The sequence below is a fragment of the Notolabrus celidotus genome, chromosome 20 (assembly GCF_009762535.1).
Source record: "Notolabrus celidotus isolate fNotCel1 chromosome 20, fNotCel1.pri, whole genome shotgun sequence".
Lineage (NCBI taxonomy): Eukaryota > Metazoa > Chordata > Actinopteri > Labriformes > Labridae > Notolabrus > Notolabrus celidotus.
The window spans coordinates 14,562,025-14,589,347 of record NC_048291.1 but is presented as its reverse complement, the minus strand read 5'-3'; the positions used below and the strand labels follow the sequence as shown (position 1 = coordinate 14,589,347).

The following is a 27,323-nucleotide window of genomic DNA, read 5'->3' as shown; positions in this document are numbered from 1 at the left end:
TCTCTCTCTCTGTGCAGGGGATGTGCTGTTCCAGATGGCTGAGGTCCACAGACAGATCCAAGTGCAGCTAGAGGAGATGGTTGGTATTCTGAGCTCAAAGGGTTTCTTAGCCTGTGCTGTTCAACACCACAGTGCTCTCCTTAAAACTGTCTAAAATATGTTATATTTCAGCTTCTTTGAGAATAGATACCACCAGTTATTGCAGCAAAAACACACATTAGATATTTGTAAGTGGTAGTAGTAGTTGACAGGAACCCAATTGTAGAACATGAAATGGTTATGCAGGGAAATGTATGAAGATAAATTAAAAGCAACTAAAAATCATAGACTGTATAAATAATGGATGTAGTATCTGTGACGTCACCCATCTGCGCTGTTTTGAAGCCAATCGGCGGCGGCAGCCATATTGGAAATGTAGAACTCAATCAGGCATAATGTGACGTAAAGAGGCGGAGTTTGAGCCTCCTAGACAACAGCTATGTGTTCCTGTCCGAGAGTCAAGTCAGCCATGTCCTTATTTGGGCAAGAACTTGTAATCTTAATATCTTCTGAACCATTGTGTTAGAAAAAATTCGACCCGCGCAGTGTGTGCCGATATAGAAATTAGCTACGTAGAGCCAAGCCGTTTTTTGAACCAGGATGTAAACATGTTTATTAATGCTGTAAAAATCGTCTTTTTTTAATTGGTGTCTATGTGGTTTCCGGTGTTTCTGCAGCCAGCCTCAAGCGGATTCCCCGATGAATTGCAGTTGATAACACTTCCACATGGGCTTCATATTTTGAGACTGGAGGTTGCCGCTTGCTTAAAACCTAACTTGCTAAGTTAATTAGTAAATAACCAACTAGCTAACTAGTTAAAACCCTGATTGGTTAGCTAGTTAATTAAATATATAGCTAATTAGCTAAATAAGGCAATACTGTTAAATAAGTGGCCCATTCAGTAGCAAAATGACTAACTTACTATCCAACAAAATAATGAACTAGCTAGCTAGCTAGCTAGTTTGCAAGTTAACTCTCAGACTAGCCAGCTGATTAATGCACTACCTAAAAAACTAGTTAGCAAGCTACACAAACTAGCTAGCTAACTTACTTACAAACACAGATAGATAGATAGATAGATAGATAGATAGATAGATAGATAGATAGATAGATAGATAGATAGATAGATAGAACACTTGCTGTATACATGACTAACTAAATGAATACTACATAATCTAATTAAATGTTTAATTTAATCAATGAATGAATAAATAATTATAAAAGAAACTTGCTTATAGGTTGACTTACTTAATGAATAAATAAATCAACATAATTTCTGCTTAAATTACTCAATGAAAGAATGAATGAATGAATGAATGAATATAAATAAATACAAACTAAATTTAGAAAAAATGTCAATGAAAAGGCTATGATATGAATACCTGATACTGTATATTGTATATTATTTATACTTGTTATAATTATAGGAAATATGTTTGTATTTGTCACTGAACTAATTAAAAATATTTTGGTTATTTTGATTTTTTAAATAAATATACAAAAAATATAAAAATATACAAATATATTGTTAATTAAATTGCAGTTTTATTAAGTAAAGTCAACTATATCCTTGTGTTAATGATGTTAAGTAATGTAATTATTCTGACAGTAATGACTAAAAATAATACATATAACAAAAACACATGAGTTTGATTTGTGTTTTGATGCTCCACAACAACTTTGACACACATCTCTTTAAGCTGTGCAGCCTCTGTGGGCAATGAAAGGAATATGTGATGATTAAATGAACATGGACTCATATTGAATTAACCAACAAGCTGAGCTTGTATACATCCAGACTGCCGGCACAGAAGGTGGCTGGAGAAGTCGAGTCAGTTAATTGAATAGCACAGCACTCTGGGTAAGACGCTCGTATGACAAGTTCACAGTCAGTATTAAATTTGTTAAGTGTGTGTCCAACACAGAGGTAGGAACCATGAGCCAGCTGTCCTTATTTTTAATTGGTGTCTATGTGGTTTCCGGTGTTTCTGCAGCCAGCCTCAAGCGGATTCCCCGATGAATTGCAGTTGATAACACTTCCACATGGGCTTCATATTTTGAGACTGGAGGTTGCCGCTTGCTTAAAACCTAACTTGCTAAGTTAATTAGTAAATAACCAACTAGCTAACTAGTTAAAACCCTGATTGGTTAGCTAGTTAATTAAATATATAGCTAATTAGCTAAATAAGGCAATACTGTTAAATAAGTGGCCCATTCAGTAGCAAAATGACTAACTTACTATCCAACAAAATAATGAACTAGCTAGCTAGCTAGCTAGTTTGCAAGTTAACTCTCAGACTAGCCAGCTGATTAATGCACTACCTAAAAAACTAGTTAGCAAGCTACACAAACTAGCTAGCTAACTTACTTACAAACACAGATAGATAGATAGATAGATAGATAGATAGATAGATAGATAGAACACTTGCTGTATACATGACTAACTAAATGAATACTACATAATCTAATTAAATGTTTAATTTAATCAATGAATGAATAAATAATTATAAAAGAAACTTGCTTATAGGTTGACTTACTTAATGAATAAATAAATCAACATAATTTCTGCTTAAATTACTCAATGAAAGAATGAATGAATGAATGAATGAATATAAATAAATACAAACTAAATTTAGAAAAAATGTCAATGAAAAGGCTATGATATGAATACCTGATACTGTATATTGTATATTATTTATACTTGTTATAATTATAGGAAATATGTTTGTATTTGTCACTGAACTAATTAAAAATATTTTGGTTATTTTGATTTTTTAAATAAATATACAAAAAATATAAAAATATACAAATATATTGTTAATTAAATTGCAGTTTTATTAAGTAAAGTCAACTATATCCTTGTGTTAATGATGTTAAGTAATGTAATTATTCTGACAGTAATGACTAAAAATAATACATATAACAAAAACACATGAGTTTGATTTGTGTTTTGATGCTCCACAACAACTTTGACACACATCTCTTTAAGCTGTGCAGCCTCTGTGGGCAATGAAAGGAATATGTGATGATTAAATGAACATGGACTCATATTGAATTAACCAACAAGCTGAGCTTGTATACATCCAGACTGCCGGCACAGAAGGTGGCTGGAGAAGTCGAGTCAGTTAATTGAATAGCACAGCACTCTGGGTAAGACGCTCGTATGACAAGTTCACAGTCAGTATTAAATTTGTTAAGTGTGTGTCCAACACAGAGGTAGGAACCATGAGCCAGCTGTCCTTATTAAGTTGTTATAAGTCTATCAATCCTTTGCCAACACTCACTGTCCATGTAATCCCTTCTGCTCTGCATGCTGATCCCTTCAGTGTTAGCAACTCAGCATGAGTTTAATCTTAGAAATCAGAAATAATATTTAAAGTCCTCACTCTGCAAAACAGCTCTCAACCACTTTGAGCTGAATAAGCCTGTTCAAAAGATGATTTTTTATTATAAGAGATTCGTTAAGTGCACCATATCCTTTTGAATTTGCTGGGATTATGTTCATTGACATTAACAAATAAACCTTGCAAAACTGTATCAACCTTTGGAGGTGTAGAATATAACTATTATGAAAAACAAACTGTCAGTTTGATTATTTTACTGCTAATTTCAGAGATTTCCCTGGGTTGAAAAAAAACTCTTACCAAAGGGAGAAAACAAAACGTGCTAGGGAGAAAATAATTATGTAAATCTTATTTTCAAGACCATTGATTGTATTTTCAGCAGCTGGTATGCAGAAATAATTGCCAGTTGAGTGCAGATTGATCATCTTATTCTGGTTTTGCAGACTGTTCCCTGGGCAAACCACATTAACAATCCAGTGACTAGTCATTGTGTCATATTATAGCACTGAATCTGTGACAGTGATTTGCAAGCTGAGAGAGGCTTCACATGCCAGCACTTTGTTGGTAAAACATGTAATCAGTTGCTGAGTGAAAGAAGATAACACATTGGTCAATTGAATACAACCTAATGTAAAAGTATCTGTTTTTAAATTCAATACTAAGCATCCATTATTGATCTTTTTGTAATAACGCTTGTTCATGTTTTCTCTAACTGTGTCTGTGCTTTCTTCCCAGTTGAAATCATTCCACAACGAGCTCCTCTCTGAGCTGGAGAAGAAGGTGGACCTGGATGCCCGTTATCTGACTGTGAGTAGCTGTTTGGCCTGTACACAGCTTTAGCCCAATAAATAAACACTACATTTTATCTCATTGTAGTGCTTTTTTATTACATTACATCAGCTGTTACATAACAGAGATGGAGGTGAAGATGCGTTCCAGTATCTGGATCAAAATCTATCCCTGAGACAATTAGTGGATGTGATGGTGAAAAGCGCGGCTTTGAAATAACATTGCATGTCTACTCACCCGTCAAGGGGAGACTGATTACGATAAAATGCTCCTAGAGTGTGTGTATAAGTGTGTGTAAGCGCTGTGGAGCTGGTCTACATGTGATATCTTTAGAATGAGTGGGTTGCAGCCTGAGTGTAGAGCAACACTGCTGTGCGCCGTTTTGGGGGATGGGATAATGTTACCATTATTGTGTTGTAATGTTGGAAGGACCGTGATATGAGCTACTACAGTCACTAAGTCAAACAGACATGCACATACAAGCATACTTGCTGCAGTGTTACTCTTAAAATTTAATGAAAAGAATGGGTTGTTTATGAGTCATTCTGGCAACAGAATAAATTTGGGGAGTTATAAGTCAAATCATTCCTTCTCAAGTTGAGTTTTTAAAAAAGAAACATTTTATTATTTTATCATTTTCATTCCACACACATCTGCCAAATGTGTTTCCTCTATGAATTAATGTAGAAAAATATCTGGAAATGTTTCACTCTTCTTGCAGATGTCCAGATACGTAAACTGCTTCAGACATTTCTATCTTGTTGACGTATCCCTGAGGTTTTTAGTATCCATTACTTTTAATGAGTTTCCTTCAGATCTGCTGCAGTGATAATAGCAGCCATTTTGCTTCAGATTTTGTGAATTAATCATCTGAAATTTAGTCTTTGTTCAAAAAGACTCAGAGGGGTGCTTGCTGTTTTCCAAGACTGAGGTGTGTGTGTCTCTCTCTCTCTCTCTGTTTTGAGCTGTGTGTGTGTGTCTCTCTGTTCTCTCTGTGTCTGCATCTCTCTTTCTCTTCTCTGACATAATGGGTTCCCCGGGATTTTACAACTGTTCACTCATTACACAGAGGTCAGAGATGGGCATACACATAAAATCAGAAGGGGGAACAAACAAGGAACACAATATTTGTGACTGAACTGAAACTATAACTGAGGATTCATATTTTCTGACAGGCTCTTCTTTTAACCCACATATTTTGACACAAATATCTGCACTTTTGACCCCTGACATAAAAAACAGGCTTGTAACTTGAGCTCAAATACATTTAAGGGGGTGGGGTGGGAATTTAATTTATCATCTTATGTCATAATCCCAACCAAAAAATTTTTTTCAATCTGAATAGAAGGAAGTAATGAGAATATGTAAAGGACAATGTATAGTGTGTGGGTGGTTATGCACAGCCCTTCAGGGCGAGATAAGACCTCTCTGCTTTGCGTTGGGTCCTGCTCACCCTGCTGGGATTCAAATTTGCATAACCACCCGCTTACTATGCATTGCTCTGCTTATCACATGGCTACCAACTAAAGACGTGAACAAGTTGACACAAAATATTAATTTTATTTATTCAAAATTGATTTATTTATACAGCTAAAAAAGGAGCCCCCCAGGTTCCACTGATAAAGCTTCCATGGCAACATACTTATTATCCCCCAAGCAGGATGTACTAACATTTAACTAAACATTCCAATTCATGGTCAATTTGAGACATATAACATGTTAATTTGTCATGATTCACATTAAACTGATCATGTCCACTGAAGGTAACAATAAACAGGTGAACAGAGCCTCTGCAGGAATGTTTAAGCTGATACATGTTAAAGCATATACGTCTCAACTTTTAACACTTCATAGTGAACAGCAGCTTAAAAAAGGTTCTCATAAGCTCTGCTGCTGTTGCCTGGAGTTAGGGACAGGATGATGCTCCACTTATTTTGTATCAGAGATGGGTGGCACCCAGTAACTCCACAGGCTGCTCTCACGTCTTTGTCCAGTAGCTATCAATACTCTCCGTCTCTCAAGACTAACCTGGGACATAAACTAAGATCTGTCCACAATGTTTGCCATTTTAGAATTCTAACAGAAACAAACATTTCTTACCACAGTGTCAACAGGCAGAGTCGAAATGTGCCAGAGCTCCTTCCAATGGATTTACTTGATTTGACTGTGGTTTGTGCTGTTGATTTGATTGGATTTTGTTGAATCAGAATCAAATATTTGATACAGCTGGGTAATGGAATTTAGATTTTATTTTTGCATCTTACACAACAGATATAACATAAAGAAAATGACATAAAAGAAACAAGAATAAGGGGCTGTGTATTTGTCTAATTTCTAGTAAAAATATCTCATAAGAAAAAGCTATAAGATATAACTTTTGATATGAAGAAACCACAGCACATTTTTGCTTAATGGTAGCTAATTTCACTCATTATGAACGATTCAGTCCTTATTTATTTTCCTAACTTAAAAGTAACTACTGCAAAAGTCCTGCTAGGTTTACTTTCTTAATTTCATATTAGAAGTACATTGAATAGGCTTTATTTGTTTCACTTAAAGCTGGGGCTGGTAGTCAGATTTAGATACACTTTTTTCTATACTGGTTAAAATGATCTTTATGTGCTGATGGCAATCAATACATAATGTGTTCTTAAAAAAGAGCAAAAAAAAAGTTGCTATCTACATCCGGAGTAAACCTGGGAAAACACCAAACAATCACCGTTTTTTTGGTCCCAAAATTTTAAACCAATCAAATCCCATCCTGCCATTCTGCCCGCCTCCTGCGCATACATTTCCCCAGCATGCACTCCGAGTCCCCGACCGTCCCCTGCCTCTGCTTCCCCTGACTTCGGGCCTGTCCCCTCTGACCCAATGAGGTGCTTTACTCAGGACTGTAGTCCAGATCAGAGTCCTGAAGACATGCTACATTCAAATTCATGCTAGTTTTCCGAGACTACCAACCCCTGCTTTAAGTTTGTTAAACATAATGAGTGTGTACTTCTACTGTTACCAAAGTATCTTTATACACCATCCATAACTGATAAAATAATTCCTGACTTTTGCCAAACGCTCTGAAGTGCAATGACAGTCAACACAGTGTTGATTACCGATTTAGTAGGAGCATTTTGGACCATGTTGAGACTCTCCAACTATACCAAAGTTCATCTGATGTTCTCTCTGTTTTTAATCAGATCAATCAATCAGATTTAATCCCATTAATTATCTGCCTGCAGTTGTAGCCAGGGACAGATTTGTGCACGGGCTCTGGCAACAACAGGCTTTTACTTTGTTAATTAGGAGGAAGAATCCAGCTCATTGAAGCACATGCCAGGGATATTTTCTTGTTTACAGTGTGACCCTGCAAACTACAGCCAAACTTTTCACAAGACACGTAACAATGAATACAATCGGTGTGCTGGGGATTTTCCTCAGGGGGCCTTCGTGGAAAATTGAGGGAGTTAAATTGTAGATATGAAATACAGAGCAGCCCATATCGGTTCTACTGCTCTACCTCAAAGCCAAGAAGGGAGTTAAAGGATGAGTCATTCATTGCTATTGATTTTCAAAGACATCAGTGCAAAGGCATGTACTGTTTCAGTTTGTGTGGAAACCTATCAAACAAGTTTAAATTTCAGACACTCTTGATTTTGAAAAATGAATCAGCACAGGATACAGTCAAAAAATAAAATTCCAGCAGTTTGTTGATCTGTGGTTTGAGCTGTTTCCAGTCCAGCTCAGATCCACAGAATAGCTGTAACGCCACTCATCTCTGTTATGAAATCCAAACACAGCATGTGTCATCCTGCTCGTCTTCCAGTGACAACAGCACGGCCACTTTATGGCACCATTTCAGCTAAACAGCACCTAAAGGATACCTGCAACCTTGTCGTTTTGTGCGATTGTGGGTGGTGAACCCTTATGCAGGAGCTCTCCTTCGCCAATTTTGCCTGGAACTGAATCCACATGAGCTTTGTCACACTGGACATGGTTACTATAGCAACAGAGCTGGTACAATCCGGAAACAAAGTTGTTGCTCTCAACAAGTAAATAATTTAATAAGCAAATTAAATGACTAAATACATAAACTCTGGCTCTAAAGGGACCAGACAGGTCGCCTTGCTTGTTCTACAAAATTATGCATTAGTTTTAATTTTGCAGGCTGCCAATGATTTCTGTCTTCTTCTTTTTTTCACGATGTTGAGAAAATCGAATTGGAATCAGCTCAAGATTGGAAATCCTTTGCAGCGGATGTTTGAGGAGACACAAATAAACAAATGTGTTGTTGCAAAATTAAGCCTGGAAGACAAGGAATAAGAACATTGCAAAGAGGCATGTAAATTAGCTCGTCCCATTATTGAGGAAATTGCTCTCAGATGTGCAGAGCTTTTTTGAACATACAAATTGATCCCTTCTTGCATCTGCAGGTCCAAAGAGAGACGGTGAAAGTAAAGAAGGGGGATTTTATTTTACACAGTTTAATGATTTTTAATGATAATAGTGAAACTTTATTTTGGATTTGTTTTTATGACTAGAGTGCCTATTCCGATGCAGATCAATGCAATGCAGACAGATGCAGAGGCAGAAAAACACCAAAACAAACATGGCTATCACTCCAGAAGGGCTCATGCCACACATGATCTGACCTTGAACAGAAGGAGGCAACTGTTAAAGTGTTACAACAGCAAGTCTCTGAATGGTTCATTAAAATTTGAGTGTTATTGCTACTTTCTAGCGTTTTGTGTGTAGCTTTTTTTCTTTTTCTGGATAGCCACATTATTGCAGGAGGAAGCGTGATTGCTAGAGGAGTAGGAATGGAAGGGGTTTTGCATGTATGCCTATGTAAATTACTCACGCTAATATGTCACCACAGGAGGCATTCAAACCACCTTGTAGAAGCTATGTTTTCCTGGTAGGTGGTCTACAGAAACAATGCAGAGGCTTTTTCGCTTCCACATTCTCAGGGTTGCAAAGCTGGACGATGACTAAAGTATATGTGTAGATAGGCAAGTAAAAGTGTGCTTTTAATCATATGGGACCTGTAAAAAAAGTAAAGAAAGCATATAGATAAATGCGAAAGTACACATAAGAAAATAATATATATAAGAATGATTAATATTCATCAATCAAGTGTATAAAAAGGTAAACAAATCAATATAAAAAATAGATATAACAGGAAAAAGGAACTTGTGGTTATAATGCAGCATTTATGATGGAATAAACCTAATACCAAATTAGTCATATAATAATCTAAGATTGGAGTCTTAATCACATATACCTGGAACATGTGAAACGACTGTTTGAGATGATTTTTCATGCTGTCTGGATGTAATTGGATTTAGTGTTTTTTATAAAGTAAGAGATTAAGAACTTTCAAGAAGTTTTTGTGTCATACCTCCCACCTTCTCTCACCCAGGTGTCTTAATTAGTTGTCCTAATTCTGTGTCTGTGCTCTGCCTGTCGCCCCATGTAGGCTGCCCTGAAGAAATACCAGGTGGAACACAAGAATAAAGGGGAGAGCCTGGAAAAGTGCCAGGGTGAACTGAAGAAACTTCGCAGGAAGAGTCAGGGCAGCAAGAACCCGTCCAAGTATGGAGAGAAGGAGATGCAGGTAAGCTTCCTGACGCTTTGTTTATTTACAAAACATCTGATACTACAACTCCTAGTGCCTGGAGATAAACATACATTTAAATTAAGATTCCTCAAACAACAAGCAGCAAAGTAGGCCAAATTAATATTCCTCAGTTGTGTATTGTAAAACAAGAAAAGGACAAAATACCCACAAATGACAAAAACAAATTTGAAGAGATGAAATCATTTCCAGTCTCAAGCCATTTTAGATTCAGATTCTGTTTCCATGTGGGTGACTGTTGGATTGCGGTGTTATGAGTCTTGGTGCAATATAATGACTTTATTTTTCATAAAGTAAAAGAAAACTCACAAAACAGCAAGAATGGGGGTGGAGGCAGTGGCGACGAGGTGCCCTGAGTGGGAAGGCAAATAGTGGAGGTTTGATTATGAATTGTGTGCCCTTGCCAATCTTTCGAACATCTTCACACGCACATGGAGGGATAGACACATGAGGGGAGGATAATAACTCAGTAACACTGATTGATTTACTGGATGGTTGCAAATTTACTTCAGCCAGTGTTTGTTAGCGCATGGCTTTTATCAGTGTTTTGACAGAAGTAGAAAAGCTAGTGTACACACCAGAAAGACAGCTGACTCAGTTATCAAAAGGGGAGTGGATAAGATGTCAAGATAACAGGCTTCTAACACAGACATTTCAAAATAAAAGCTTAAAGCAGGTTTTTATTTTAGGTATAGAGATGTGTCATAAAGAATTGACACATTGTGAGAAATCTGATATATGAACTAAAAAAGTGGAAAAAGTGAGCTTTGTCCCAAACACTGATGCAATTAAAAGAAGCAGAGAGGCATTTTTGTGTTATTAATTGTGTTATGGTATTTAACCCAGTAGAAGCATGCTGAGACGAACCAGTCTAGCTGTGCCACTCTTTTTAACACTTTTATCCCTCATTAGATCATAATCATGCATTTAAAGGGAACAGTAGTACATTACAAAGTAATACATCTTGTGGAGTGCTGGTTTGATTGGAAGACACTTCTAATTTAAGACAACAAGTGACCAGTGGAGGGGGTGGGGGGCGCAAGTCTTGGCAGATTGCTCACAGTCAGTGACTCCATCAGTACCTCTCAACTATCAATGCCACCGTTAGATGCTAAACTGCTGCACAGGTTGCTGGCAGGGTGGTGATAACAAATGGTACACATCCGCAAAGAAACTTCACATTGCTGAAAGCATTGAAGTCCTCACGCAGGAACAAAGTTAAAACCTTTTTCCACCCGGGAGCCCCTCCGAAAACAGTCTGCATCTTATATATCGGTGCAACTTGTATTCCAGATTGTACAGTACCTCTTAAATGATAAGTCATGGGATGTTTGATCTTAATTGAATTTCTTTGCAGATTTTTCCCCTCAAAGTTTATATTTAGTATATATATATATTTTTTTGTTATTCTGGCTTGAATTAGATACAGAAAGACAATATGAGCAGTTGTTGTCTGTCCACCATCTCTTACCATCATCTTCCTCATTAAACAGAAGAGTTTAGGCATACAGCGTAATTCAGCAAGGTTTAGCTACAGCTAGGTTTGATCAAGCATGAAGGGTGGTGGCTACTGGATGCCAGAGATACCCCATAGCCTCCCTGAAAGGTGTAGGCCTAACTTGACAGAACACCCATGAAGGAAGGGGACCACTTGAAAACGCAAGTAACTTCCTGGCTCCTGCTGCCCATCTGACGATACAGTTGGGCCTTTAAGGGCCATGTGGTGTGATAGGTAGTATCAGCCTTGTCACAAACTACACCGTGTTCCAAATTATTATGCAAGTTGCATATTTGTGAATATTTTAAAAACTATGTCAACAGTCGCTTTCAAATTTGTCAAGAAGTCAGATAGTGAATATATTTCTTCAACTGTGTGGTTGCAATGATGCTTTTCAAAGTACGTTGGCTGTATTTTTAAATACATGCAGAACCTGCAGAAATGATTATGCAAGTTGGTATTAAGAGCATATAACTTGTGAAAATTAATGAACTGGCCTGCCTGCTCACCTGATCTCAACCCGACTGAGAACTTGTGGTCAATAATAAAGATCATTTACAGTAATGGCAAGAAATACAGCCCAAAAGAGCATCTTTGGAAAGCCATACAAGGTGCAGCACACAGTATCAGCAGAGAAGTCATCAGAAACTTCACTAAATCTGTTTACCAGTGACCTCTGACCCCCACTGAAAGAGAAGGAGGTTATATTGGACATTTGAGAAACACTTTAGATTTGAAATGTTTCAAAGACATTAACAGTTTTATTTTGAATACAAATGTAAAGAAAACTATTGTTTTTGTTGAAGTTTGAATACAGTTGAATCAAAAGAACATTAAAAATGGTGCCTAGTTTTTAATTTTCACAAATTATATACTGTTATCACCAACTTGCATAATAATTTGGCACGCTCATTTCTTCAGATTCTGCATTTATTTAGAAATACAGCCAACGTACTTTGAATAGCATCATTTTAACCACACAGTTGAAGAAATATATCTCTGACTTCCTAACAAATTTGAAAACAACTGTTGACATAGTTTTTAAAATATTCACAAAAATGCAACTTGCATAATAATTTGGAACATGTTGTAGAACAGGCATGTCCAAAGTAAGGCCCGGGGCCAATCGCGACCCAAGATCCATTTTTTTATGGCCCCAAGCTTCCATCTTAAATTGTGTTATTTATAGCACAGAAATGAATCACATTCTAAATAATCTGTACATTTGCATTTTCTTTCAAGCGCACAAACAAAACTAAAGTCAATCCAGAAACGTCTCAAAAAGATTCATAAGGACTACCTGTCTAAAGCCAAAACACTGGGAATTCTGCAAGACGGCAATAAAGAAGAAACACAAGAACTCTTAAAGTCGACAGGTTTTCAAATGAATGTTTTTATCATTATGTGAAAATGTTCTTGATGAACACTAAAAGTTCAGAAGACACAAAAGAGAACACAAGACAAGATCAAAATTATGAAATTGTACAGAAAAGGCAAAATTTGATGCATAAAAATTGTTCAGAATGCAGGAAAATAATTTTTATTATAAAATGTTGACTGCTGGTCAGAAAAGTCTTAAAAACAATATGAAAAAGAAGTGTGATGAAATCCAGATCGTGATCCTGCCATAGGAAAATAATGAGATAAAGATTTCCCCACATTGCCCGACCCGAATGAAAAACATTTTCCTCCAGAATAAGATAAAGTTTGCTAATGTTTACGTAGCTTGTGAAAACTGAACACTACCTAGTTACTGTTTTATTGAGAAAAAAAATAAGATAACTGTTTTTAAGTAGATATTTCATATATAACTTTTATGATTCCTAAGTCACAGTAGGAGCCACTGGCCCTGAGGTATTCTGACAACATCAAATGCTTCTTTGAAAAAAGTTTGGACACCACTGGTGTAGAAGTTAGGACAAACCTGGGTCTCTCTGTAGTGGTCATTAATGGCATTGTGGTTGGTCATGTGACTGATCAGTAGGGCAGAGGGTTTCCTCGCTGAGCACTTATCCTTTTCATTAGGGTAAAACAATGTTGTGTTTTACTTAAAAATTGCAAAAGTTTCAGTCCCCAGGGTTTTGACAGCTGATATTTACAACCTGTCAAAATGTTTGTGTGTCAAACTGAAACAGTCACATGACTCACTGAGGGAAAAGAGCAGTGTTTGCATTGCGGTGCATTGTTTGTGTGGTTATTTCCATAGCAAAGCAACCTCCAAAAGAGCAACTCAGGTAAATGAATGATAAATTCAAAGTCTTCACCTTAACTTAATTACTTTTCTCTCACATTAAGTTTTCATTTATTTGATGTGACAGGGGAGCAGTGAGTGTTAGACAGTGATAGACACACTGAACAGCAAAGACGCACCATCTCTGTATTAAACCCCCTGTTGTAGGCCTTCAGTTTGGTGGTGTTCATTGGTTTTTTATTGCAGTCTTGCAGCAAGTGTTGCTGTCAAACTGAGAAAAAAAATGACACAGCAGAAAATGGCGATAGTGAGCCCGCTGTACTCTTCTCAAGGGTTTCGGTGGAAGCGGAAAGTCAGGCCGCCTGGAGGGTGAGGAAAGAAAAATCTTAACAGGTCAAGGCTTGCAGGGTAATTGCTGAGCTGCTGTTGGTCTAGCTGTGAACCATGGCAGAATCAAATCAATAGCTGGTCAAGAAACGCGATGCAACCGAAACTTAAAGCTGTTTTTAAGAGTTCATTGGGTATAAAAGTGTTGCTCATTGAAGCTCAGGCTGCAAAAAGCCCCTCCTCTGTTTATACAGACACATACACACATATATCTGCCTCTCCCTCTCTGGCAGGGCTGGATTGATGTGACTGCTGTGACACATGGCGTTTGTTCCACTGTGTCAGGGAAGCCATTAGGGGACCAAATGTATGAAGTGTCATTCTTGAGGCTTTAAGGTTGGCAGTAAAGGAGTGCAGCTTTTGTGTGGAGCATGGTTTAGGATGGGAGGGGTGTTTCCCTGCACAAAGCCAGTAAATCTTTGTCAAGGATGGCGGGTTACAACATGACCCTGTCTGACTGCCTGATGTGCTGGATCATTAGGCCTCTTTTAGGTTTCTGTTGGATCATAATGCACCATTTTGTAAACAGAATCTGGAATGTTTAATTGCAAATCAGCTGACACTTTATTAAAAAACAGGAAAAAAGTAAGAATATTGAATTAGTTAAGGCTAAAAATGCAGGTTTGAAGCCATGTTTAGGGCCCACTGAGGTTCTAATAGTCATTAGACTGCAATTCGCATTTTTAAGAGCCTTTTGAGTTTTGGTACTACTCAAAGTTTATTTTGGGGGTAACTAAAGGCAACATGAGCATTAAAAATAAAACACTTCTTCTCCTAAAAAGTGCAAAACTGCTAACTATGGATAAAATATCCTCTTAGAGATTCTGAAATTTGATCTAAGTTGTGGTTCCAGAAGAAACAGCAAAGGCAATTATTGGTCATGCTTTTAAACTTCCACGTCCATAACAGTTTGACATTTTGGTTGCCCTAATTGAAAGCTTGGAAAGATGGAAACAGTCAAGAAAAGTTCAGAGTTTCAGCCTTCATCGTCTGAGTACCATAATGCCATATATTTTAGATGGTAGTTTTTAGAGATGTTTATGTGGAGGCAAATGTAGCCCGGCAAAAGAGCCAACAATCTAAATTGGTAAATATTGAACATACTCGGTCTCGGTCTCTATGACCGATCGATTGGGCCCATCTGTGCAGAGAGGCGAGCTCATCAGGCTCTGGACTCATGGTTAGCAGGGACGCAGGAAAATCAATCTTCCTTTCTCATTTCTAGCCTGCTCACTTTCACTGATCACATCAGGGCTGTGGGCGTGTGAGAGAAAAGTCAACTTGTTTGTGCCGGAGTTCCCCCTGGGAGGACGGTGACACACAGGAAAGAGAGAGAGAGATCTGCACTTCTTCAACACCTGTGCTTCAAACTGACAAGCATCCATCTAGAAAGGCTTAGAAAAATGACCAAGTACAGACATCCCAGAGTGTTTTACTTGATTTTTCAGATGGAGAGGGCTTCCCACGGTCAATAAAAAGCAGTACAGAAAGTACAAGTAAAAGTTGCTGAGGCGATCTCGACATTTCCTCCTCCTCCTCCTCCTCCTCCTCCTCCTCCTCCTCCTCCTCCTCCTCCTCCTCCACCACATCTGTGTTATTATAGCGGGCGAGAACTTCTCTTTTTTATCTCTTCTCTTTTCATTAAAAAGTAAAACATGTCTGAGAGGAGTCTGGCGGTGGACACAGATGGCTGTTGAGTTTCATTGATCCCCATCTCTATCTCCCCATTTCTGTCTCTCACATATTTCACTGTTGTATCACCCACTCTGTCTGTCTGTGTCTTTATCTATCTTTCTTCTTCCAAGCCTCTTGCCGATATATGCTAATCATCACATTAAGTAGTTTAATGGAGTGGTCCAAGGTAAAGTAGAGAGGGGTTTCATCTAGATAAACTCCTTTGAGCTGCATATACATATAGGCTGTTTTAATAAGAGCCAGGGCAGGGATGGGGACGGATTCAGAATTAATGTCTCCAGAAGCTGTTTGATAAGCTGGAGGGGGGATTCTTCTGCTTAGAGTCATGATATTGAAAAATGATTCCAATCTGGAGTTGGGGATCTGTAGGATAAAGATATATGTTGCTGACTTGAAGACACTGGCAAACACTAACACATCAGATTTAAGCAGGTACTGTAGGTGGCGGGCTTTCTGTTGTGCCCTGGAGCGTTACAATACAATTATTTTGTTTGCAAAGGGTGCTGATGATAAAGGAAGAGACAAGCCAATTTAAAAAGTGCTTTAGAATCCCCACAGGAAGAATGCAACTGTTTTGTTGTTGTGAATCCTACTGTATGCTTTGCTTTTGGAAAGGAGTAGTCCCTCCATTGTCTGTTCTAATAATCACTGTAACCCTTAGCATTGCTGTTGTAGCTTTTTCAGTTAGTGCATGAGAGTTTTGTAGTCATCATAAGGGTAAACACAGATCAGTCAGACCTGCACTGACGTGCAGCAGGTTTCATTTTAGATCCCTAACCTTTGCAAAACAAGTCGCTCTGGCTGTGATGTAACCTGAGGTCGCTCAGATATAATAGAAGCTGATGTCTGCCTGGGCTTTTCCCACTGCGCTCATTGTCTTGGGTTACTTTGGTGACCTTTGAATGCTGGGAGAATCAGGCCATGTGGATTGACAAGAGGAGAGGGCTCTTCGCTGCTTTGGAGGCGGATTCTTCAGCCATTTCCCTCAACACTGTGTGCCTGTAAAGCAACTAACTGAGCCACTTATATACTGAAAAAAACAGAATAAGGTCAGGCTGCTCTCTCTTGCTTGATTTGACACCTCAGCTCTGATGGTGTTGTTGGATTTCTTCCAGAGCTAATGCATAAAGCCAGTTGCTCAAAATGTTTGTGCTCAGTATCACTTAACCACCTGAAATGTTCCTCCACATACTTCCGATGAACTAACCTCTAGGTGCTGGCAGTGGGGAAGTACTGTGCTCTGGTGGTTACTAAATGAAATGCATCTGCACTCCACAGGAACTTCCATTTGGCTGCAGGCAGGAACTCAAACTTCACAAACTTCATTAGCCTGTATGGAATTAAATGTGAAACTTTTGAGAAATGTTCCCTGATGCCTTTAGAATGACTTGAGGAAATATTGTTTGCGCAGTAGCTCAAATGACAACATGGATCATGACGATGTATTTCTCTCCTTTTTACTGAGACTCAAATAAAAAATGTAACAGACTCATCAATGAACTTAACAGTGTTTGTGATACACTGAAAGGAACTGGGGAAAATTGTTTTATTGTTGTAGTAATTATTCAAAAAAGCTTATTTGGTCATTCCAAATTACAAGTCAGCTTAATTTATATGTGAAAAGAATCATGGGATTGTATGCGTATAACTTTAGTTATATATATCCCGTCACATTTTTCCAATCAGCCTTTACCCCAAATAGAAATGTAGTGTAGGTCAAATCCTCAGAAGTAAATATAACACTCTTCTAGGTCAGTATGTATCAGCAGATGTGTCAGGATCTACGGCGCCATGATAATACACAGTCAACCTACTTTAGTAGTAGAGAACTTTTACCTGCTGACTTTTGATCTCTGCTCAGATTACAAATCCATGTGTTTGCACACACTCGTCAAGGAACCAAAATGCCACTTCCTCTTGAAAAGACTCCCTGTAGCTTCTTACTACTGTCACTGACCACTTTGTGTGTGCATGTGTGTTATCAGGGAGCTCTGTGGGAGCACGTCCTGCTGACATTTCCCATTTTTAGAGTGCTCATTCTAAGACGAACTGACAGTGCTAAAGCCACATGCTCCCCAATTTATGTCTCTCATATGAACACATCCATTAGTTGTTAATTCAGAAGTATAAAATCGATGAATGCATCTTTACACCCACTTTCTCCTCCACACTGCGGGGTCTTCAGTTGTAAGCGCGTGTTCTCAGCTGAAGTTGGCAGGGAAAATCTGACCACAGCAAGTTACTACATAACACACAACTGCTTCCCCTGAGGTGCACTTTACCCCTAATTGTTCCAGTGGAGCTGTGCAGTGATTGACAACTCATGTGCAATTGAAAACGTGAAGAAGGTGCTATTTTTGGAAAAGGTACTTAGCTTGCTGCTCGGACGTTTTCTAAGCCAGACCCTCTGTCCCTTTCTTCCTATTAAATACCTGCAGTGCACAAGTTAAAAAAAAAACATCTTCACTCTGTTTTTAGACTTTAGCAAACATCGTTCATCATATGAAAAGAAAAATTAAACGTATATCTTTTACAACTTAGTATGACACACTAGAGATCTGTTTACATAGGAATATCATCATACAGACTAAGTCTCTCAGTAAGTAAAATACGTCTGTCTGTGTGTCATTTTTGTCTTTCCAACAGTTTGTGGAGACCATCAGCAGTAAGCAGACTGAGCTGGACACCTTCATTGCTGAGGGGTACAAGACAGCCTTGTCTGAGGAGCGTCGCAGGTACTGCTTCCTGGTGGACCGCCAATGTGCTGTGGCCAAGAACAGCAGCGCCTACCATGGCAAAGTAAGTTCAAGCGTCACTTGACCGCCAACATGATTTGCTATCAAAGACGGATCAGGATGTTTAGTTTTACAGTTCAACTTTCTTTAAGGCAGTCATGATGACCATTCTAAAGAAAATTCATACTTAAAAGCGCTATAAGGAACTTCCATGTTTTGTTGATTCTGGTGACCCCTTTTGATGAAATCGGTAGTGCATTTTCTGGGAAGAAGACTGCATTTCCCATGAGCACCATCACCAACTGTTATAAAGATGTGGCTCTAGCTGAAGTGTGCATTTGTTGTGAATGCTAGTGAATGGATCTTTGTTTTAATACAGGTTTTCTTTGTTCTTTGTTACCATCACCAACTGTTATAAAGATGTGGCTCTAGCTGAAGTGTGCATTTGTTGTGAATGCTAGAGAATGGATCTTTGTTTTAATACAGTTTTTCTTTGTTAAACACAACATTTCGCAGATTGAAGCATGATGAGGGAATATATTTATGTGTAGCTACGTTCACTTGTAAGTTGTCACTTAATAATGATGACATTTTGTAAACTCTGATTTATCACCTTCAGTTACCTTAGAAAGGTGACAGGGCATAATGGTTTAAAGCTACCCTTCACAGCCTTTGTGTTGTGACGTGCCCCTTCCGTGTCCCAATAAGTGTCCAAATAATATAAATTTGCACCCAGTTTAACTGTTTTGTCTTCAGAAATTAGTGAAGCCTTCGTATGCCATCATAGACATTAAATCCAGTTCATAGCCATTTTGCTCTTTTAGCTAGCAAAGCCCTGGTTGTTGGGTTTCTTCACTTAATAAAATATTATAACAGAAAACATACACCTTTTTGAGAATACTAAAATAACTCCTCCTACTTGCTAACTAACCTCTCACTGCAAAACTTTGCCAGCAAAGTTCTAAACATAGACACTTCAGGGTAAGTCCCAAATATCGACTCACCTTTTTTTGCAAAAAGATTGGACCAGGAATGCAGGTACAAAATGTCAATATGAAGAAATACCCAATCTTCTCACTGGTAATCTCATTATACTATGTAGGAGATAAAGAGGCATCAATATAGGAGTGACACAATTTGAATTTGTAGTTTAAAAACTCAAAGTGCATTTCAATCAGGAGAGACACAGTTTGAAGATTAAAGGTTATTTATTACAACTAAATGAATAATGAAACTTGACAGAAACTTTGGCGTAAGGACTCGATTGGGATAATTTTGTGAGCGTAGGATGTGTGAATTTGGCAGCAGAAGAAATCCACCTAGAGTCCGAACACTGGTGGTGGTGGTTGATGAATTCTAGGAATTAAAGACTTCCAGAGACCAGGTAGAGATGGGGAGGTGGAGGGGTGTGCACCACCAATGCAAGAAGTATCTAGCTGGAGAGAGAGAGACAAATTTAAAAAGACAGCAGAAAGTTGATAGGCTGACTATACGGGCGTGCCACTGAGCTATTGGATGACAGCCGTCGCTGATTAACCAATGACAGCTCCGGAGCGTGCAGCTATTGAACGAGGGAGAGGAGAGTGAAACAACTGCTCCATTTGGAGCAGATTGCTTTTATAGTCTTCCTGTCTGAACTTTCACTAGAGCTACATTTAAGGTAATATGAAGTCAGAGGTTTTCACCAAAGGCTTTACTAATCTGCTTTTTTTAATATACATCAGCAATTTTTAAAGTCACGCTCAGGATGGGAAGCTCGTAGCTGTGTCATGTTGTTCTCCTGCGTTCCAGGTTTAGAAAAGCATATTTCATTAGCAGAAACTGAAAAGAAGATGAATAAAAAGGAAAGAAAAACTTCAGTCATTCAGCCATATCTCAAGTTAAGACAACTCATTAGCAAACTACTGACAGCTAAGGTGCAACCACTTATGTTAGCATTCACCACTTCCTAGCTTACATAACTATTAACAAGCTAACATTACTAGCTAGGTCTGACTCTTATAACATTTTGTGTAGGACTATTAAATAGTTACATTATCCAGGAAGCAGTTGAATGCTAACGTCAGCTAACGTCTAATTCTAGCTAGAGCTATGCTGCCTTACTCGCTCCTCTTGTAAGTTAAGTGACGATGACCTTCCAGGACAAGAAGCTCCTGTGATGCATGATAAGTATGATCCTCCATTTGTCAATCAAAAACTTCTATCAATTCAAATTATTTTGTGAACAACAACTGCTCTCTTCTTCTTCATCTGTGTAAGATGGCGGACTCTGTAAAGGGGACACACTCCTATGTAGATATAAAAGGCTAATGTTGACTTTCAATTTTTATTTTACAAAAACAAAACAGGGTAATATATGGCACACATCTGTTTGTTACAAATTAACCCTACCCCACCCCCACCCACACACAAAACCTTAACCAAGAGGGTTCAGCAGGTGCTATCTTATACAGTGGCTTAGCATATAAAGGAACATAAAAATAATAAGATCCAATTGACATAAAAATTAAAAACAATACAAAACCACTTCTAATTTTCACACTTGATCTTCATTCTGGCCTGTTAATCCCATCAAGATACACGCCCCACTTCAGAAGATAGTTTTGTGTTCTGTCCTGCAGCCTATAAGACATCCTTTCGTATGCAGCTACTGTGCCCAGTTCAGTCAACCAATTCAGAAAAGGAGTTTCTCCCGGGTTCTTCCAATTCCTAAGGATAATCTGTTGTCCAGTCATAAAAGCAGTTTGTATCCATTTGATCAGTGGTTTTGAAAAAGCAGATAACATTGTAGAGTCTCCTAAAATGTAGAGCTTAGGACAAGGTACAAATTGCCTTTTTACAACATTAACAATATAACTATGAATCTTCCTCAAGCACTGATTAATCATGGGGCATGACCAAAGTACATGTACATGGTTCCTTCATCTACACCACACTTCCAGCAAGTAGGCAAATCCTTTAAATAAAAGGCTAATGTTAAGATAATAGTAACAAACTGATTATTATTTTTGGGTGATTATACATAAATAAAAACATAGCCTTCTTATGAATATTATATTAAATTTTTAACAAGTCTGCTCTTAAATGCTGCACCTTTTAAATGCAGTTGTTAAAGAGGTGACATCATGTAAATCTTTCATGTAAAATAGGCAAACCTGTTACAACCAAAAATGCTCAATCAATTTATTGCTATGTGAAGCCTCAGTCTGAACTGAATGAAGCCAAAGTTCTAAGAAGCTTTGATGGAGACAGATTTTAGTTTGTTGTCAGAATAATTGGCTCATACATCAAGTACTTGTTTTCAGTAGCAACTTAACATTTGATGCGGCTCGGTCGGTTTAGTCTTTTTTGTATTTCTCAGTAAATCTGACACACGTTTTTTAGTTTATTGTGTTTAAAAACCATATGTTCACAGCTTGTTAGGATGAAAAATAACGTATTCTCTTTATTCTGTTGTCTTGATTCCAGCCTACTACTCTTCATCTGTCATATCAGTTTTATTTGAAACTCACTATAGTAGACCATTGTTCAATAAAGAGAGAAAACAAGGAGATGTATAATTCAAAGTCGCATTAGCTTTGACCGCTCATAGGGGCCTCTTCATTTTAAAAATTCATTAAGACTGTAGACGATGCCCAGCTGACAGGCATGTCTGAGACTGTAATCCATCATTGCACCTCTGAGTGTCCAGCCAGTTTCTTATGTAGAGAAATGCCTTGCTGCTTCTTCCTGTCATCTTAAGAGAGTTTTATAGGAAAAGGAGGCAAACTCTGGATGTAGAGAGATGGGTTTAAATCAGAGCTCACAGTGAAGAATGGAGCAGACTTTTTCTGAGCTGTGTTATTTAAAAGAGTCAGAAGAGGATTTCATAATACCTGCCTGTTATTTTCATTTTGCTGTTGACGTTTGGAGCAAAGAACAATTGAATGGAAAGAGGTTCCTCCAATAAACCATCACAAGTAATGGAGTGTTACTAACCAGGATTCAGGCATTTTATGTGGTAAATCTTGTTTCTTGTGTATGTATGTGTGCGTGAGCGACAAATGTATGCCTATCCCTTACCCATGAATTTGATATTCTTAGGTAATAGAGTACATCAGTCTCCTGGGATTACTGGTGGGTGTCAGCCTAAAGAGGTGACTGGATGAGGACAAGGTGTATGTGTGTCCTTGTGTGCGCACTGTGCTGCAGCTTCCCTTTTCAACATGGAGTCCAGTCATTAATCAAGATGGGGGTGTGCGTGGGAAGACTTCACCTTCAGCAAACTGAAGAACCCTCTCCCAAAGGGTTCCTGGTGTGTCTGTCTGTGCGCAAGATCTGTGTGTGTGTGTATGTACGATGAGAAACAGAGATGGAGGAGCTCCAAATAAGCGCGTTCAAATGGACCATACCATCTGTGTTTTTGCATGCGTGTGCAGGTGTGTGAAGTTTTACATGTAGGCATATATACATATGAGTGAATCTCTGTCAGTTATTTAAACTGTGTTTCCGTAGTTGTAGAAAGAACAGTCATGTCCACAGGCTGTGTGTTGCTGAAGTGGGCAGTTTGGTTGTATATCCGTCCATCCTACAGCCTCACCCACGCAGCACATTATCATAGCTGGCCAAAGGACAGGGGTCAAGAATACACAGTGAAGAAAAAACTCTGGAACAAAATGTGTTTATGAGGAAAGAAAAGGGAAGAATTAGAAGATGTAGTGAAGAAACAGCTTATAACTGAGCCTTCTTTTTCCCTGGTCACATTCTGCTAGATTAACCTCAATTAACAGGTTCTGCAAATGAGGGCAGAATCTGCAGGCGTGGGACCAGATTTTGTTTTTGAAGTGTTCTGTTTTTCATCTGTAGTACTAGTAGTATCATCCACCAGCTTTTCAGCCAACATTAGCTGCAAAAAATGAGCACAATTGTCCATAATACAAACCCATCAGCAGTCATCTGAAGATGATTTAGTTTTGGTTAATGTTTTTGAGCAGATGCCTGTGTGCAAGAGCAGCTGACAGTCCACTCTTTGACATCATTTCGCAATTCCGGATTAATTTTCGCTTCCTCTGTTTTTCATCAGACTGAGAACAAAAGCAAAGCACAGTAACTGTGCTCTATGCTGAAATACTTTTATGCTAACTGCTGGCAGCTCTGGGAGCTCTGAAAAGAGAAGCCAGAGGTTATAACATCATTAGGTGAGAGATGGATGACTTTTTTATGCAAAAGGTTAAAGGTCAACTTCATTTTGACAGGTTATTGTCCTGTAGAAAAATGCTATTCACCCTTTTTTATCTTTTTCATTTTGAGCAAGATTTTTTAGGACCCCCAGCAGGAGATATCCCAAACTGGCAGTAGTTTTTTTATTTTGATGTTAAACTGTCTGATTAAACCCCAAAGAGAAACCCAAAGACAGAATACCCTTTCTTCAAAAAATTGTATACATTTTTGTTTTATGGTAAATGTGTTCATTCACAGATAAACTGTCATTCTGTAGGAAACACATGGTTGGGTGTGAACTGCCTCATGTCTTATTAGCTGAGACCCCATGGTGGTAGTTCTAGTTATCATGTTTTTGTTTGTTTCTAATATTTTCTCTTCCTCCCTGCAGGGTAAAGATCTCCTGACCCAGAAGATTCCAGTGTGGCAACAGGCCTGCTCAGACCCCAACAAGCTGCCGGAGAGGGCCATGCTCCTGGCCCAACAGATGGGCTCTGCCGCTCTCGGTGGCACAAGCCCCCTGCATACCTCCAAATCAAATCTGGTCATCTCAGACCCCATCCCAGGGGCCCAGCCTCTTCCTGTGCCCCCAGAGCTGGCTGTGTTCATGGGCAGCGGCCTCGGACATCCAGCGGTGAGCTCAGGAAATAAGTGGATGATGAAAGCTAAGAATATGTTTTTATAGTTTCTTCATTTGCGTATTATTTATATTTATAATATAAATAATATATTATTTGATATATTAGAGACGAGAGAAAGCAACTTTTAACTTAAAGGTAGAGTAAGTTATTTTGATTTATCATCAATCTGTGGCAATTCATACAGAAAATGTCCTGTTTTTTCCTGTTGAAGCTGAATCACTCAACTGGAATTGCACCCTTTTGATTGAAGTGTGATACCAGTGTAAAGGAGAGAAATTTCAATGTTTGGCCGGGCGAGCCCCAGGGTCTGTAGTCAATTTTGAAATATTTAAAGATCTTGGGTATTTAAATGCAAGTGCAATAGCCAAATGTGTGTAACCCCCATTTTGAAACACGCTGCAGGGATACAGAGATTCAAAGTAAGTAAAATGGCCAACTGAATCTAGAACAGAGCAGGGCTGCACTTTTTTTTTAGGGCAGGCAAAGTTGGCCTCTACTTAAGCTGCTCATGGCAACTTGGGTTTTGATCCCTGTTCCAATAAAACTCAAATGTTTGAAAGATAAGACTCAGGAATCATTTAACTTTTATGTCAGGAAAAAAGGGGCACGTGAGAAAGTTTCTGTGGAATAAACTGCAAGTTTGTCCATGTGGTACAGAGCTTCATGCTGCTTTTGAGCAGGTAGAATTACAAAGGTTGCATTGGCAGAATTCAAACCCAGAGAAGGACCAAAGGCTGTGTGAATTATGCAAATGAAGATGAGATGTTATTCTAATTTATTTTGGGTTTTCCTAATTCTGATTCTGGATCACCTGATATAGATGTAATGTTTGTTAAAATCCTGAGATGTTCGAGTGCTCTGACAGCAAAAGTATTAGGATGTATGTTTGAATTTAGTGCTTATTAGTTGGCTTCTTTTGGTTTCTGGAGCTTGTAAAAAGCAGTTTGGTTTACTTGTCAAGTATTATTTTGAATCTTCATTTCCACTCAGTATCTTTTTTGTATGCCTGTTTTTAACTGGGCATGTTGTCCATAGTTGACTAACTCATTAATAAAATCAATCACAATATTCTAATGTCTACATATTCCAGAGGCTGATTGGTCCTGATGGTATGTCCATGGTCAATGGGACAACAGGAGTCCATGGGGAGGAATATTGGACGGATGGAGGGACCATGTCCGTGTCCCAAGTCAGGCCTTCATCCCCTCAGACCCAGGCACAGGGCCCGCCCCAGGCTCTGCCCCAGAGACAGGTCAGCGATGTCTACTCCAACACCCTCCCTGTGCGTAGGCCTGCCCCCGCCAAGAACAAGAACCCTGTGGGTAAGTTATCCCAACACTGCTCAGATTTAATGAGCAGCTATAGCTGGAGCTGCAGCAGAAAAATAACAAGCAGAATATTTGATTGCATGTCAACCCCACTCACATCATTTTATTTTAAGGTGTACTCAGGAGCAGTTCATGTTTGCTGGTGCTATACAAAAGCACATTTAAGAAATTGTTAAATTTAGAGCATCTGCCTGGCTGTTAAATGTTCCAAAAGAGACATAAATGTTACCTGTAATCTGCACTGAAGACTCTGGTTAATTACAGCATTTTTGACTCATAACCTTAAATGCTTGTCACTGACAATAATCTGTGTTTGCAAACTCCTAAGGAGAGACACGGACCCTGCCCAGGTCCAGTTCCATGGCAGCAGGCCTGGAAAAGAACGGGCGTGCTCGTGTCCAGGCCATCTTCTCCCATGCTGCAGGTGACAATGGCACCCTGCTCAGCTTCTCCGAGGGAGATGTCATCACCCTGCTAGTGCCTGAAGCCCGTGATGGCTGGCACTATGGAGAGAATGAGAAGAACAAGATGTGAGGGACATATTCATTTAATCAGTTGAATCTTGTACTGTTAGAATGGAGACATGTTTTCCAACAGTAAATGTAGAATCAAACAAGATCTTTCATTCTCACAGGCGTGGCTGGTTCCCTTTCTCCTACACTCGTGTGCTGCCTGAGAGCGACAATGAGAAGCTCAAAGTGAAGTATGTAGCATTTTTCTGTCATAACTTGTTTTACCTTAATGGGCTTAAGTCTGAGGCTAGTGTACTTTCACCCCTCCCAGCCTGCACCATGGAAAAAGTAGCAGCACAGGAAACTTATTGGAGAGTGATGCATCACTGCCTACACCTGACTACGGCCTGACTGCCCGACTGCTGGCACAGAGCCTCGCACAGACCCGCCCGCGCCCCTACAGCATGGCAGGCTTTGGCACACAGGTAGGTTACATGTGTAGTATACATGAACAAGACACACGACAAATTAATTTGTAGCCTCTATCTGGTTTGGCCTTGTGTTATGTAATTGGATATGAGTAATCCTGCAGTGACTGAGCAGGAGAGCTTTCCCCAATTTCTGCTGCCACCCTGTGTTTGTATGCAAGTATTGCAGGTACTTAAATCCAAGGCATGTTTGTACACTAAGTAAAAAAATATGTCCTTTTCCTTTCAGCCTGCTATTGAGGATTATGACGGCCGCTTTGCCACAAGGTAAGCGCCTTTTTTGACTTATCTTTTAAGTTAATACTGTTATGAAAGCTGCTGCTCCATCATAACTTGGATAGTCTCGGAAGTAATAACCTATCAGAAGAAAACCAATTAAAGATTAAAAATGATTCACCTTAATTACTACAAACTGGAATAATAAGATAGCATGACATCTGCTTAACATGCGCAGTATCAAAAAAAGTTGCTTTATTGTGAGAATATATGGGAAAAAATTGGGTTTACTTATAAACATACTGACGTTTTTGAGTAAACAGGTTTTATACACCCTTGTCTGATATTTAATGAAAAAAGGTAAAGTAACAGAAGCATTCCATCAGGATGAGTACTATACAGTGGTGAGGTAAAAAAAATAATGTGAAAACACAGGATAAAAGTCCGTGCAGTATAGTTAGCTTAAATTCTGTTAATTTTGACATTTTGAGTCACATTTTGAAAGGTTTGTGTTTAACCCAAATTATCATGCTCATAGATTTTTTGAAGCTCCTGTGAGGAGTTCCTTTTTTCTTATGAAACATTTTGAAATTAGTTCTGATATGTCTTTATGACATACAACAGCAAACAAGACATCTGCTTCAGGGTTAATGTGAGGCAATGTGATTAACAGCCTCATTTCGACAGCCTCA

At 38.7% G+C, this 27,323-nt stretch overlaps 1 protein-coding gene across 5 annotated transcripts in view; it reads left to right on the top strand.

The window, feature by feature from the left end:
- baiap2a (BAR/IMD domain containing adaptor protein 2a) overlaps positions 1-27,323 on the top strand; it is a 79,020-nt gene that overhangs the window by 46,072 nt on the left and 5,625 nt on the right. For all 5 annotated transcript variants that reach the window (XM_034711759.1, XM_034711762.1, XM_034711758.1 and 2 more), the window contains exons 4-13: positions 18-79; positions 4,119-4,190; positions 9,643-9,780; positions 18,219-18,371; positions 23,898-24,140; positions 25,238-25,469; positions 25,804-26,005; positions 26,110-26,178; positions 26,259-26,412; positions 26,645-26,682. In XM_034711759.1, coding sequence (XP_034567650.1) covers positions 18-79; positions 4,119-4,190; positions 9,643-9,780; positions 18,219-18,371; positions 23,898-24,140; positions 25,238-25,469; positions 25,804-26,005; positions 26,110-26,178; positions 26,259-26,412; positions 26,645-26,682 — 1,363 coding nt within the window. The remainder of the gene's footprint in view (positions 1-17; positions 80-4,118; positions 4,191-9,642; positions 9,781-18,218; positions 18,372-23,897; positions 24,141-25,237; positions 25,470-25,803; positions 26,006-26,109; positions 26,179-26,258; positions 26,413-26,644; positions 26,683-27,323) is intronic.